The following is a 12,893-nucleotide window of genomic DNA, read 5'->3' on the forward strand; positions in this document are numbered from 1 at the left end:
TCATGGCTCCGAAACTCAATCCCTCTACCAATAAAAGCTGCAAGGACGGCAGAGAGCTGAGCACACCGACATTAAATACAGACCTGAGTCCGGATCGCAGGTTCCGTGTTGGTTACATGTACACGGGACACAGGGAGTCAGTGGCCCTCCAAAAGGAACTTCGCGCTTGTAGCCTGGGGCACACGACTCGCAGAACTGTCCGATGTAGCCTTCAGGGCACATGCACTCCTCCACCCAGGCTGCACGGGGCGATAGGCCGGCTTGGGCCGTAACCAAGGTAACCTCCATGAGGGAGACTGCAGCAGAGAACAGAAAGCACAGAAAGCAATCAGAGGCTTAACAGGTTTTAGAAACAACGGCCCACATTTATATAGCACCTTTCATTGGCTTAACAACCAATTAAGTATTTTAGATGCGCTGACAATGTTGTATTGTCGGTAACATGGCAGCAAATTTACACACAGCAAGCTCCCACAGCCAGCACTGAGATAAATGAAGCGATAATTAATAGTTTTGTCTGTGGGATAACTATTGGCCAGGACAATGGGGCTAATTCCCCAGCTCGCCTTCAAAATAGTGGCCACAGGATCTTTTACATTCTCACCTCGGTTAAACATCTAATCAGAAAAACGGCACCTCCGACAGTGCAGTCAGCCTGGGGTTTTGTGCTAGAGCGGGATTTGAACACAGAACTTTCTAACCCAGAGGGAAGAGTGCCACCCACTGAGACAAGTGATCTGAGACACACAGTGAGAGGTTGGGGTCTGAGGGTGTTGTGGAGGCAGCTCGATCAAAACATTCACAGGGAGAGTTCGACTATTATCTGAAAAGGAAGAATGTGCAGGGTGTCACGATATTCAGGTGAACATCACAGCACATACATACACACATAATGATGGACAGATCAACGGACCAATCAACACACACAACACGACAGCCAATCACAGACAAGAGCATACACAGTACAAAACAGGGAACACAACACTTCCTGGGCACTCGAGCAGGAGACGGCTCAGGGCACAGACCTCATTGCCAGCCACTCAGACATTCACCATGTGCTGAGTACCAGAGTTTACGATGTTAATAGTTGATTGAAATAAAACTGCGTTGTACCATTCGCAACCATGTTGGTTCGTCTGTGTATCAGAGCACCCAACACTTCACAGGGTTCTGGGGAGATGTCCAGGATTGGCACTTAGAGACTTGCTCCGAGGGCTGACGCAGACATGATGAGCTGATTGGCTTCTTTCTATACAATTCTGCGCTCTGAGCTGGTGTCGCACATCCATCCAACATAGAGGAGAGTGAGGGGTTCACACCTGGATCTGATTGCTGGGCTCTGTCCAATGATCTAAGAACATAAGAACAAAAGAACTAGGAGCAGGAGTAGGCCATCTGGCCCCTCGAGCCTGCTCCACCATTCAATGAGATCATGGCTGATCTTTTGTGGACTCAGCTCCACTTTCCGGCCCGAACACCATAACCCTTAATCCCTTTATTCTTCAGAAAACTATCTATCTTTATCTGAAAAACATTTAATAAAGGAGCCTCTACTGCTTCACTGGGCAAGGAATTCCATAGATTCACAAACCTTTGGGTGAAGAACTTCCTCCTAAACTCAGTCCTAAATCTACTTCCCCTTATTTTGAGGCTATGCCCCCTAGTTCTGCTTTCACCCGCCAGTGGAAACAACCTGCCCACATCTATCCTATCTATTCCCTTCATAATTTTATACGTTTCTATAAGATTCCCCCCTCATCCTTCTGAGTTCCAACGAGTACAGTCCCAGTCTACTCAACCTCTCCTCGTAATCCAACCCCTTCAGCTCTGGGATTATCCTAGTGAATCTCCTCTGCACACCCTCCAGTGCCAGTACGTCCTTTCTCAGGTAAGGAGACCAAAACTGAACACAACACTCCAGGTGTGGCCTCACTAACACCATATCTGAGCACTAAGGTTATGTGCTTCTACACTTACACACAAACCAACACACACACCAAACACACACATGTGAAGGGTCGCAGGATGAGAGACGGATGTCCCCAATCAGAGTGAAGGTCACTTACAAGGAAAGACCCCCCTGGCGCCCAGCTTCATGGCGGTGAGATTGGAGAGGAGCTGCTGAAACTGGGAACTGGGCAGGGCTGGAGTTTGAAACCCGTCCTCTGCTTCATGCAGCCTGCAAAGAAGGAAACACACATGCGGCCATTTAAATTTCCCGACTCAGGGTGAACGGATTGTAGCGCAACAATTACTCACTCAAGTCGAGAAGAGATGAAATCAATCGAGGCTTTATTAAGCAAGACTTGTTCCCCAGCAGCTCAGTTACAAAATGCGGCTGCTGGGAGAACTCGAGCTCTTATACTCCGCCTTCTGGGCGGAGCCAGAAGGTGGCAAATCCAACCAGGACCCGGGACCTGTCAGCCAATAGCCTCTCGGCTTCACAGGTACCGTATTACCCCTAATACATACCACCACACGGACAATCGCCCGTTCGTGCAGCAATACCCTCAAGTCATCCAACTGTTTCATAAATGATTCCAGGGTTTTCACTTCCCCTTCCCATTGCACTGAGACATCTAAAGTTCTTGAAGGGTTTGACAAACGCTGAGAGGCTGCTTCCCCGGGGATAGGGGAGGACTTTGGCAATTCCAACACTGAGACAAAGAGCAATCTCTTCACTCGGACACTTGAGGACCTTTGCAATTCTCTATCCCCGAGAGCTCTGGTGCTCAGTGGTTGAGTAGATCCAAGAAGAGGCCGATAGGTTTCTGGGAATTAGGAGACATGGAGATAGTGTGGGAAAGTGGAGTTGAGGGAGGAGATCTGTGACAATCAGATAGAATGGCAACAAGGGCTCGAGGGGCTAACTGGTCTAAATCTGCTCCCAAGCAGTTACCTTCCCTCCAGGATCCATCCCACACATTAGTCATTCCAAGTGGGCGGACCCGACCTGGTTTCTCCTGGTGTCATTTGTCTTACTCCCTCAATTTAAGAGTCACTTGAATATTACTGAAAAGAGAGACATGTTGCTGAAGCTTTTCATCTTGCACTCATCAGGACAAACGCACGAATTGCAAGAAAAAAAAAAGAATTGGATATGGTAAATTTTTTAAAAGTGGATCCAAGCCAGAGGATGAAGCATGAAACAGGAGACGGATCTTTTCCTTGTGAGTGGGTTTAATTACAGGATGCAGCATTTCAGATCTCCCCCTGCTGACTATTAGCCCAATGTCCCCCACGGACTCACTTTATACTCTTTGGAGCAGCAGTTAAAATAAATTAACTAATAATCAAGCCTTTAACAGGGCACAGTAACTAAAAACAAAATCTTCAACCGGAAGTTAACAAATTAAATTACAATTTAATTTCCAGGACGGATGATGCACTCCAACTCCTGCAGCGCCTGGTATTCCCAGGCAGAACCCCAACCAAGTTATTATCTAAACCTGTGTGGTTTCTGGGATCAGATGTTTTCAGACTAGCATGGCAATACGCATTGTCAATTCTATCAGCTGCCGTGGTGGGATCTGAACCTATGTCGACAGAGCATTAATCTGAATTACCCGTCCAGTGACGTTCCCCTCACACCATTCTCGTTATACTCTTTTAATATAATAATCAATAAATTAAATGAGAATTATGGGTGGGAGCAACAGCCTCTGGCAAGTAAAACAAAATGTCAAAATGAAACTTAATTAACTAAACTAGAGAGTCATTACCAGGGGTGATACTGCACATCAATCGCCCGCGGTGCCCACCAGTCACGGAGGGCCTGGATTGTGCTGCTGGGCACAGCGTGCTCCCAAAGGCCTGACCCTGAGTATAACCAATTAAACTAACTTAAACAAACTAAGGGAGAAATCAAGAGAGCAGCCCCTTAAAGGGATACTGCAGCAAACCAAAACCAATCACAAAGAAAACGTAAAACATTAAACTGTGATTAACGGGGTCGGCGAAACACCCCAGTCCCTGTGGAAGGCCTGAAGCGTGCCAATGGAGACGGCAAGACCAGACTCTGTTTATGTGTCCTCAGCCCTTAATCAAACAATGCCCATCCCCTGTGTATCTTTAACAACTTAATCAACCAACAATTAGCACAGTTCGTCATTGCTTTCTCCATGGCAAAATATTGGTCAATCAGACTTGACTTACCAATCTTTTTCTCTTGTGGTATAAATTGCTGTGATTGCTTGAAACCTGTCGTTTTTGTGTTTGACCTGATGAGTGCACGATGAAAAGCTTCAGCAAATTCTCTTTCAGTTTACTCTGAAGCAATGTTCTGAATCTAACTCTTCCACCTTATGTGCCTCAATAAGCTTCCTCTTCCTGATCACCGTTACATTTTACAGGGAGGGCTCAATAGGTTTGGGTCAACAAATCTTCAGGAAGACAATGCACAAATATCCCAAGAAAGAAGATACCCATTTGCAAACACCCATCCTTTCTAAGGGGGAGGGGGGAGTATCAACCCAAGTCGGTGGGGGGGTCATGGTGCATGACCTCTGATCCCGGACATTCCATGTTGTCCGAGGATGGAGAGCCAGGCCTGGAGCAGCTCCAGCAGAGGGATAAGGAGAGATTTACGAGAAGTTGGGGTTGTTTTCCTCAAACCGGAGAGGGTTAAAGAAAACTTTAATAGGGGCATTCAAACTTATAAAAGGGTTTTGATGGAGTAAATAGGGAGAAACAGGTTCCAGTGGCAGGGGAGTTGGTAACCAGAGCACGCAGATTGAAGATAATTGATAAAAGAACCGGGGCAAGATGAGTTTAAAAAAAACAACACAGCAAGTTGATGTGATCTGAAAGTAGATTCAATCGGATCTTTCAAAATGGAACTGAAAATAAAACAATTGTAGGGCTATAGTGGAAGGGGGGGATTAATTGAATAACACTTTTGAAGAGTTATCACAGACACAATGAGTCAAGTAGTCTCCTTCTGGATATCAGTGAAAACGCTCTTGCTTCCTGATGCCAAACTTACAATGCATCATTCAAACAAGCAAAGAGGGCACGGTGCAGTGTGAATACCTCCCCCACGCTGTGTTAACTCAACATCAACTTACAATCACGCAACTCTTCCGTGTGGCTCTTCACTGCCTCGTTGTAACCACAGAGCTGAAAGAAAATAAACCCTTGTATTCAGAGTTCCCCCAGCTCACCGAGGAGGGTGCAGGGGCCAATCCACATCCCAACAACCTGCTCTGAAAACTCTGCTCACAGTTTGACAGCTGAGACAATCCACACCGTTCCCAAAGAAAGTTAATTCGCTCCAGCTCCAAATCTTAAAGGACCCTGACCAAAAACAAATCCAGTTCTTCCTTGGGCCGCGTCCCAGCTTTGGACCAAGTTTTGTTTAAATCCAGGTCTTAGTTTTTGAGATACACTGTTTGCAGACAAACAGGTGAAAACATTACCTCTGCCCAGCTTCAGTGTCAGAGGTAATAAATCCTCATTGTAATAATAATTTAAGAATTTCAATAAATCTCAACACTGTTAAATCAATTTTCCCCCAACATTAAATTGCAGACCCCACCAGTGGGAGCTCAAAGTATTGGAAGATTCACTCATGACTCACGTGAAGGTGACTGCCTGTTCCCAGGGAGTGGTGTCGTTCTGCACGTGTGGAAAAACGGAAGCAGAGACTTGGAGCCCAGAACCTTCCAGAATCAGGCTGAAGGGCGGCAATTCCTCACTTTCCAAGCGGAGGATAAAGGAGAGGTTCTGCCCATAGCTGAGAAGTTGGTTCCCCAGAAACTTTGCTAAAACAGGAGGAAACGATACAAGTCATCAAAGTGGATTCTCCAGACGCTGCTTGATTCTGGGCCAGAGTATCCAGCGAGCAGAGGGGTGAGAGGGAAACCATTATTATCGAAACTGAGGGTGGCGATTTTAGGGACCGATTGTTTTGGGTCTTCAGTCCCCACCCTCACAGTCCATTCGCTAGCCACCGACTCCATCCCTCTCCCTGGCAATGACCTGAAGCTGAGGCAAGCCACTCAAAACCGAGGCCTTGTCACTGACCCCGAGGAGTGCTTGTGACCAGATATTCACAGCACCACTGAGCCTGTCTACGTCCAGCTCTAACTGTTCCCAATTCTCTCTCAGCCCAGCTCATCTGCTACCGAAACCATCATTCGTGCCTTTGTTACAACTAGGCTCCACTATTCCGACACAGCTCCTGACCAGCTCTCGTCCTGCACCCAACATTTACCTCAATTCATTGAAAGATCTGCTGCTGGGTCCCAACTTGTACCAGGTCCAGTTTCCCCATTACCCTTCTGCTGTCTGGCTTACTCTATGCAACATCTCGATTTTAAAACCCTCATTCGTTTTTTTTCAGTTCCTCCATGGCCTCGTCCCTCCTTAGCTCGATCATCTCCTCCAACCTGCAGATTTCTGTGATTCTGGCCTCGTCCGCACCTCAGTTTTAATCGCTTCACCATTGGCAGCTATGTCTCCATCTGCCGGGACCTCAGCCTCTGGAATCCCCCCCTCCAAACCTCTTAACCTCTCTAACTTTCCCCCAGGAAGGCATTCCTTTAAAATCTACACCTTTGACCATGCTTCTGGTCCTAAAATCTCCTCAAGTTGTTCACGACCAACTTTGTGCCGGATGAGGCTCCAGTGACATCCCCTGGGGCATTTTACTATGTTAAAGAAGCTACATCAATGTAAGTTGTTGTTTTGTCTGACCATCATAGAATAGATTCCAGAGAATCCTTGCAGTGCAGAAGGAGGCCATTCGGCCCATCAATTCAGCACTGACCCTCTGAAAGAGCACCCTTACTTAGATCCATTCCCCCGCCCTATCCCCGTAACCCCACCTAACCTGCACATCCTTGGACACTAAGTTGCAATTTTACCATGGCCAATCCACCTACCCTGCACGTCTTTGGACTGTGGGAGGAATTTGGAGCACCCGGAGGAAACCCACGCAGACACGGGTGTCGTGTTGGGTGTTCCGATACACAAACGAACCAACACGGTTGTAGATGGTACAACTCTGTTTTATCATTCTGTACAATAACAACTGTTAACTTCTGGCTGTGGTTCGTACTTCACCAGTTAACCTGTGGACCCAGCCCTAGCACTATCTTAGTGAGGCACTCAGCACATGGTGTATGTCTGAGTGGCACGCTGTGAGCTCTGTGCTCTGAGCTATCTCCTGGTGGAATGAGCAGGAGCTGTGGTGTTCCCTGATTTATAGTGCGTGTGCTCTCACTGGCGATTGGCTGTGATGTTGTGTGTGTGTTGATTGGTCCGTCGACCTGTCCATCAGTGTGTGTGTGATTGCACCATGATATGCTGATGTGGATATCATGACAACGGGGAGAACGCGCAGACTCCGCACAGATAGCCACCCAAGGCCGGAATTGAACCTGGGACCCTGGAGCTGTGAGGTAGCAGTGCTAACTGCTGTATCTTCTGTACCTCATGTTCAACAAATTACCATAAAGCAAATCTTACAAATGAAACTGCGTCTGAAAGAGAAAACAATTATTTGCTCCTCGTTCTGTGACCTGGTTTCCCGCTCTCAGGAGATTTACGAGGAACCGCCAATCTAGAGGTGAACCTCTCTGGGTCAGGTCAATTCATGTCCAACTGAGCTGAAGATCTCCCACTGGAGGTCGCGGTGCAACAATCTTAAAGGGGCAGTCCATTGCAGCAGTGCTCTGAACTTCCCAAACAAAATACAACAGGAGGCAGGTCGGCCGCAATCGTCCGGCGTTGGGGTTGACTGTTCCCGCTGGCAGGGGACCCCCGCCCGTGGGTGTCCCGGTCACCGTGGTGTGGCTTCAATGGGAAATCGCACTGACAGGCGGCGGGAGCAGAGAATCCCACTGCCAGCGATCGGCGGGGCTCTGAGAGTCACGCCAGAGGGACAGGAGGTTCCGGCCCGTTGTCTATCGGGCATCGTGCTTTCAGATGCTTGAAGCTCAATCTCTTCATGCACATTGCTCAACACTTACCTGGAGCAACGGAATATTCCCATTCCCCCTCCTCTGGAAACAGACTGATCCGCTCCTTCACCCAGGAACCTGCAGACTCCCCTCCAGAAAGGTTCTGTCCTCGCAAATCTGTGTATACAGAAACAACCAGTCAGGGTTAAAGGTCACTACGCAGCCTACCTAAACAACGCTTTGGTTTTACGAGTGGCAGAACGAAGGACTGACAGCGTCGACGGGTATTTTAGTGCGAGCCGGGGTAGCAATGCCTTTGATGCCCAGAGATCAGACTGGTGCCATCCTGGCTCAGGGTGTAGCAATGCTGCCTCTGGGTTAGAAGGGCATGGCTTCCAGTGCCATGCCAGAGACTTCAGAGCAAAACCAGTGAGGTCTGCGGCTGTGCCGCACTGTCAGAGGGTCAGTACTGAGGGAGTGCTGCACTGTCAGAGGGTCAGTACTGAGGGAGTGCTGCACTGTCAGAGGGTCAGTACTGAGGGAGTGCCGCACTGTCAGAGGGTCAGTACTGAGGGAGTGCTGCACTGTCAGAGGGTCAGTACTGAGGGAGTGCTGCACTGTCAGAGGGTCAGTACTGAGAGAGTGCCGCACTGTCGGAGGGTCAGTGCTGAGGGAGTGCCGCACTGTCAGAGGGTCAGTACTGAGGGAGTGCTGCACTGTCAGAGGGTCAGTACTGAGGGAGTGCTGCACTGTCAGAGGGTCAGTACTGAGGGAGTGCCGCACTGTCAGAGGGTCAGTACTGAGGGAGTGCTGCACTGTCAGAGGGTCAGTACTGAGGGAGTGCTGCACTGTCAGAGGGTCAGTACTGAGGGAGTGCTGCACTGTCAGAGGGTCAGTACTGAGGGAGTGCTGCACTGTCAGAGGGTCAGTACGGAGGGAGTGCTGTACTGTCAGAGGGTCAGTACTGAGGGAGTGCTGCACTGTCAGAGGGTCAGTACTGAGGGAGTGCTGCACTGTCAGAGGGTCAGTACGGAGGGAGTGCTGTACTGTCAGAGGGTCAGTACTGAGGGAGTGCTGCACTGTCAGAGGGTCAGTACTGAGGGAGTGCTGCACTGTCAGAGGGTCAGTACTGAGTGAGTGCTGCACTGTCAGAGGGTCAGTACGGAGGGAGTGCTGCACTGTCAGAGGGTCAGTACTGAGGGAGTGCCGCACTGTCAGAGGGTCAGTACTGAGTGAGTGCTGCACTGTCAGAGGGTCAGTACTGAGGGAGTGCCGCGCTGTCAGAGGGTCAGTACTGAGGGAGTGCTGCACTGTCAGAGGGTCAGTACTGAGGGAGTGCCGCACTGTCAGAGGGTCAGTACTGAGGGAGTGCTGCACTGTCAGAGGGTCAGTACTGAGGGAGTGCCGCACTGTCAGAGGGTCAGTACTGAGGGAGTGCTGCACTGTCAGAGGGTCAGTACTGAGGGAGTGCCGCACTGTCAGAGGGTCAGTACTGAGGGAGTGCCGCACTGTCAGAGGGTCAGTACTGAGGGAGTGCTGCACTGTCAGAGGGTCAGTACTGAGGGAGTGCCGCACTGTCAGAGGGTCAGTACTGAGGGAGTGCTGCACTGTCAGAGGGTCAGTACTGAGGGAGTGCCGCACTGTCAGAGGGTCAGTTCTGAGGGAGTGCCGCACTGTCAGAGGGTCAGTACTGAGGGAGTGCTGCACTGTCAGAGGGTCAGTACTGAGGGAGTGCTGCTCTGTCAGAGGGTCAGTACTGAGGGAGTGCTGCACTGTCAGAGGGTCAGTACTGAGGGAGTGCTGCACTGTCAGAGGGTCAGTACTGAGGGAGTGCTGCACTGTCAGAGGGTCAGTACTGAGGGAGTGCTGCCCAGTCAGAGGGTCAGTATTGAGGGAGTGCCGCACTGACAGAGGGTCAGTACTGAGGGAGTGCTGCACTGTCAGAGGGTCAGTACTGAGGGAGTGCCGCACTGTCAGAGGGTCAGTACTGAGGGAGTGCTGCACTGTCACAGGGTCATTACTGAGGGAGTGCTGCACTGTCAGAGGGTCAGTACTGAGGGAGTGCTGCACTGTCAGAGGGTCAGTACTGAGGGAGTGCTGCACTGTCAGAGGGTCAGTACTGAGGGAGTGCTGCACTGTCAGAGGGTCAATACTGAGGGAGTGCTGCCCGGTCAGAGGGTCAGTATTGAGGGAGTGCCGCACTGACAGAGGGTCAGTACTGAGGGAGTGCCGCACTGACAGAGGGTCAGTACTGAGGGAGTGCTGCACTGTCAGAGGGTCAGTACTGAGGGAGTGCTGCACTGTCAGAGGGTCAGTACTGAGGGAGTGCTGCACTGTCAGAGGGTCAGTACTGAGGGAGTGCCGCACTGACAGAGGGTCAGTACTGAGGGAGTGCCGCACTGTCAGAGGGTCAGTACTGAGGGAGTGCTGCACTGTCAGAGGGTCAGTACTGAGGGAGTGCCGCACTGACAGAGGGTCAGTACTGAGGGAGTGCCGCACTGTCAGAGGGTCAGTACTAAGTGAGTGCTGCACTGTCAGAGGGCCAGTACTGAGGGAGTGCCACACTGTCAGAGGGTCAGTACTGAGGGAGTGCTGCACTGTCAGAGGGTCAGTACTGAGTGAGTGCTGCCCTGTCAGAGGGTCAGTACTGAGGGAGTGCTGCACTGTCAGAGGGTCAGTACTGAGGGAGTTCTGCACTATCAGAGGGTCAGTACTGAGGGAGTGCTGCACTGACAGAGGGTCAGTACTGAGTGAGTGCTGCCCTGTCAGAGGGTCAGTACTGAGGGAATGCTGCACTGTCAGTGGGTCAGTACTGAAGGAGTGCCGCACTGTCAGAGGGTCAGTACTGAGGGAGTGCTGCACTGTCAGAGCGTCAGTACTGAGGGAGCGCTGCACTGTCAGAGGGTCAATACTGAGGGAGTGCTGCCCGGTCAGAGGGTCAGTACTGAGGGAGTGACGCACTGTCAGAGGGTCAATACTGAGGGAGTGCTGCCCTGTCAGAGGGTCAGCACTGAGGAAGAGCTGCACTGTCAGAGGGTCAGTACTGTGGGAGTGCCGCACTGTCAGAGGGTCAGTACTGAGGGAGTGCTGCACTGTCAGAGGGTCAGTACTGAGGGAGTGCTGCACTGTAAGAGGGTCAGTACTGAGGGAGTGCTGCTCAGTCAGAGGGTCAGTACTGAGGGAGTGCTGCACTGTCAGAGCGTCAGTACTGAGGGACTGCTGCACTGTCAGAGGGTCAGTACTGAGGGAGTGCTGCACTGTCAGAGGGTCAATACTGAGGGAGTGCTGCACTGTCAGAGGGTCAGTACCGAGGGAGTGCCGCACTGTCAGAGGGTCAGTACTGAGGGAGTGCCGCACTGTCAGAGGGTCAGTACGGAGGGAGTGCTGCCCGGTCAGAGGGTCAGTACTGAGGGAGTGACGCACTGTCAGAGGGTCAATACTGAGGGAGTGCTGCCCTGTCAGAGGGTCAGTACTGAGGGAGTGCCGCACTGTCAGAGGGTCAGTACTGAGGAAGAGCTGCACTGTCAGAGGGTCAGTACTGTGGGAGTGCCGCACTGTCAGAGGGTCAGTACTGCGGGAGTGCCGCACTGTCAGAGGGTCAGTACTGAGGGAGTGCCGCACTGTCAGAGGGTCAGTACTGAGGGAGAGCTGCACTGTCAGAGGGTCTGTACTGCGGGAGTGCTGCCCTGTCAGAGGGTCAGTACTGAGGGAGTGCTGCACTGTCAGAGGGTCAGTACTCAGGGAATGCTGCACTGTCAGAGGGTCAGTACTGAGGGAGCGCTGCACTGTCAGAGGGTCAGTACTGAGGGAATGCTGCACTGTCAGAGGATCAGTACTCAGGGAGTGCTGCACTGTCAGAGGGTCAGTACTGAGGGAGTGCTGCACTGTCAGAGGCTCAGTACTGAGGGAGTGCTGCACCGTCAGAGGGTCAGTACTGAGGGAGTGCCGCACTGTCAGAGGGTCAGTACTGAGGGAGTGCGGCACTGTCAGAGGGTCAGTACTGAGGGAGTGCCGCACTGTCAGAGGGTCAGTACTGAAGGAGTGCTGCACAGTCAAAAGGGTCAGTACTGAGGGAGTGCCGCACTGTCAGAGGGTCAGTACTGAGGAAGAGCTGCACTGTGAGAGGGTCAGTACTGTGGGAGTGCCGCACTGTCAGAGGGTCAGTACTGAGGGAGAGCTGCACTGTCAGAGGGTCAGTACTGTGGGAGTGCCGCACTGTCAGAGGGTCAGTACTGTGGGAGTGCCGCACAGTCAGAGGGTCAGTACTGAGGGAGTGCCGCACTGTCAGAGGGTCAGTACTGAGGGAGAGCTGCACTGTCAGAGGGTCGGTACTGCGGGAGTGCTGCCCTGTCAGAGCGTCAGTACTGAGGGAGTGCTGCACTGTCAGAGGGTCAGTACTGAGGGAGTGCCGCACTGACAGAGGGTCAGTACTGAGGGAGTGCTGCCCTGTCAGAGGGTCAGTACTGAGGGAATGCTGCACTGTCAGAGGATCAGTACTCAGGGAGTGCTGCACTGTCAGAGGATCAGTACTGAGGGAGTGCTGCACTGTCAGAGGCTCAGTACTGAGGGAGTGCTGCACCGTCAGAGGGTCAGTACTGAGGGAGTGCCGCACTGTCAGAGGGTCAGTACTGAGGGAGTGCGGCACTGTCAGAGGGTCAGTACTGAGGGAGTGCCGCACTGTCAGAGGGTCAGTACTGAGGGAGTGCTGCACAGTCAAAATGGTCTGTACTGAGGGAGTGCTGCACTGTTAGAGGGTCAGTACTGAGGGAGCGCCGTACTGTCAGAGGGTCAGCACTGAGGAGGTGCTGCACTAACAGAGGGTCAGTACTGAGGGAGTGCTGCACTGTCAGAGGGTCAGTACTGAGGAAGTGCTGCACTGTCAGAGGGTCAGTACTGAGGGAGTGCTGCACTGTCCGAGGGTCAGTACTGAGGGAGTGCCGCACTGTCAGAGGGTCAGTACTGAGGGATTGCCGCACTGTCAGAGGGTCA

General features: G+C 51.6%; 1 protein-coding gene across 1 annotated transcript in view; it reads right to left on the bottom strand.

Moving 5' to 3' along the window:
- LOC140398869 (laminin subunit gamma-3-like) overlaps window positions 1-12,893 on the bottom strand; it is a 181,101-nt gene that overhangs the window by 65,701 nt on the left and 102,507 nt on the right. The window contains exons 9-12 of the mRNA XM_072487812.1: window positions 7,974-8,081; window positions 5,579-5,762; window positions 2,067-2,179; window positions 84-296 (exon numbers count right to left, since the gene is read on the bottom strand). Of these exons, the coding sequence (XP_072343913.1) occupies window positions 84-296; window positions 2,067-2,179; window positions 5,579-5,762; window positions 7,974-8,081 (618 nt within the window). The remainder of the gene's footprint in view (window positions 1-83; window positions 297-2,066; window positions 2,180-5,578; window positions 5,763-7,973; window positions 8,082-12,893) is intronic.

Source organism: Scyliorhinus torazame, chromosome 22 (genome assembly GCF_047496885.1).
Source record: "Scyliorhinus torazame isolate Kashiwa2021f chromosome 22, sScyTor2.1, whole genome shotgun sequence".
NCBI lineage: Eukaryota > Metazoa > Chordata > Chondrichthyes > Carcharhiniformes > Scyliorhinidae > Scyliorhinus > Scyliorhinus torazame.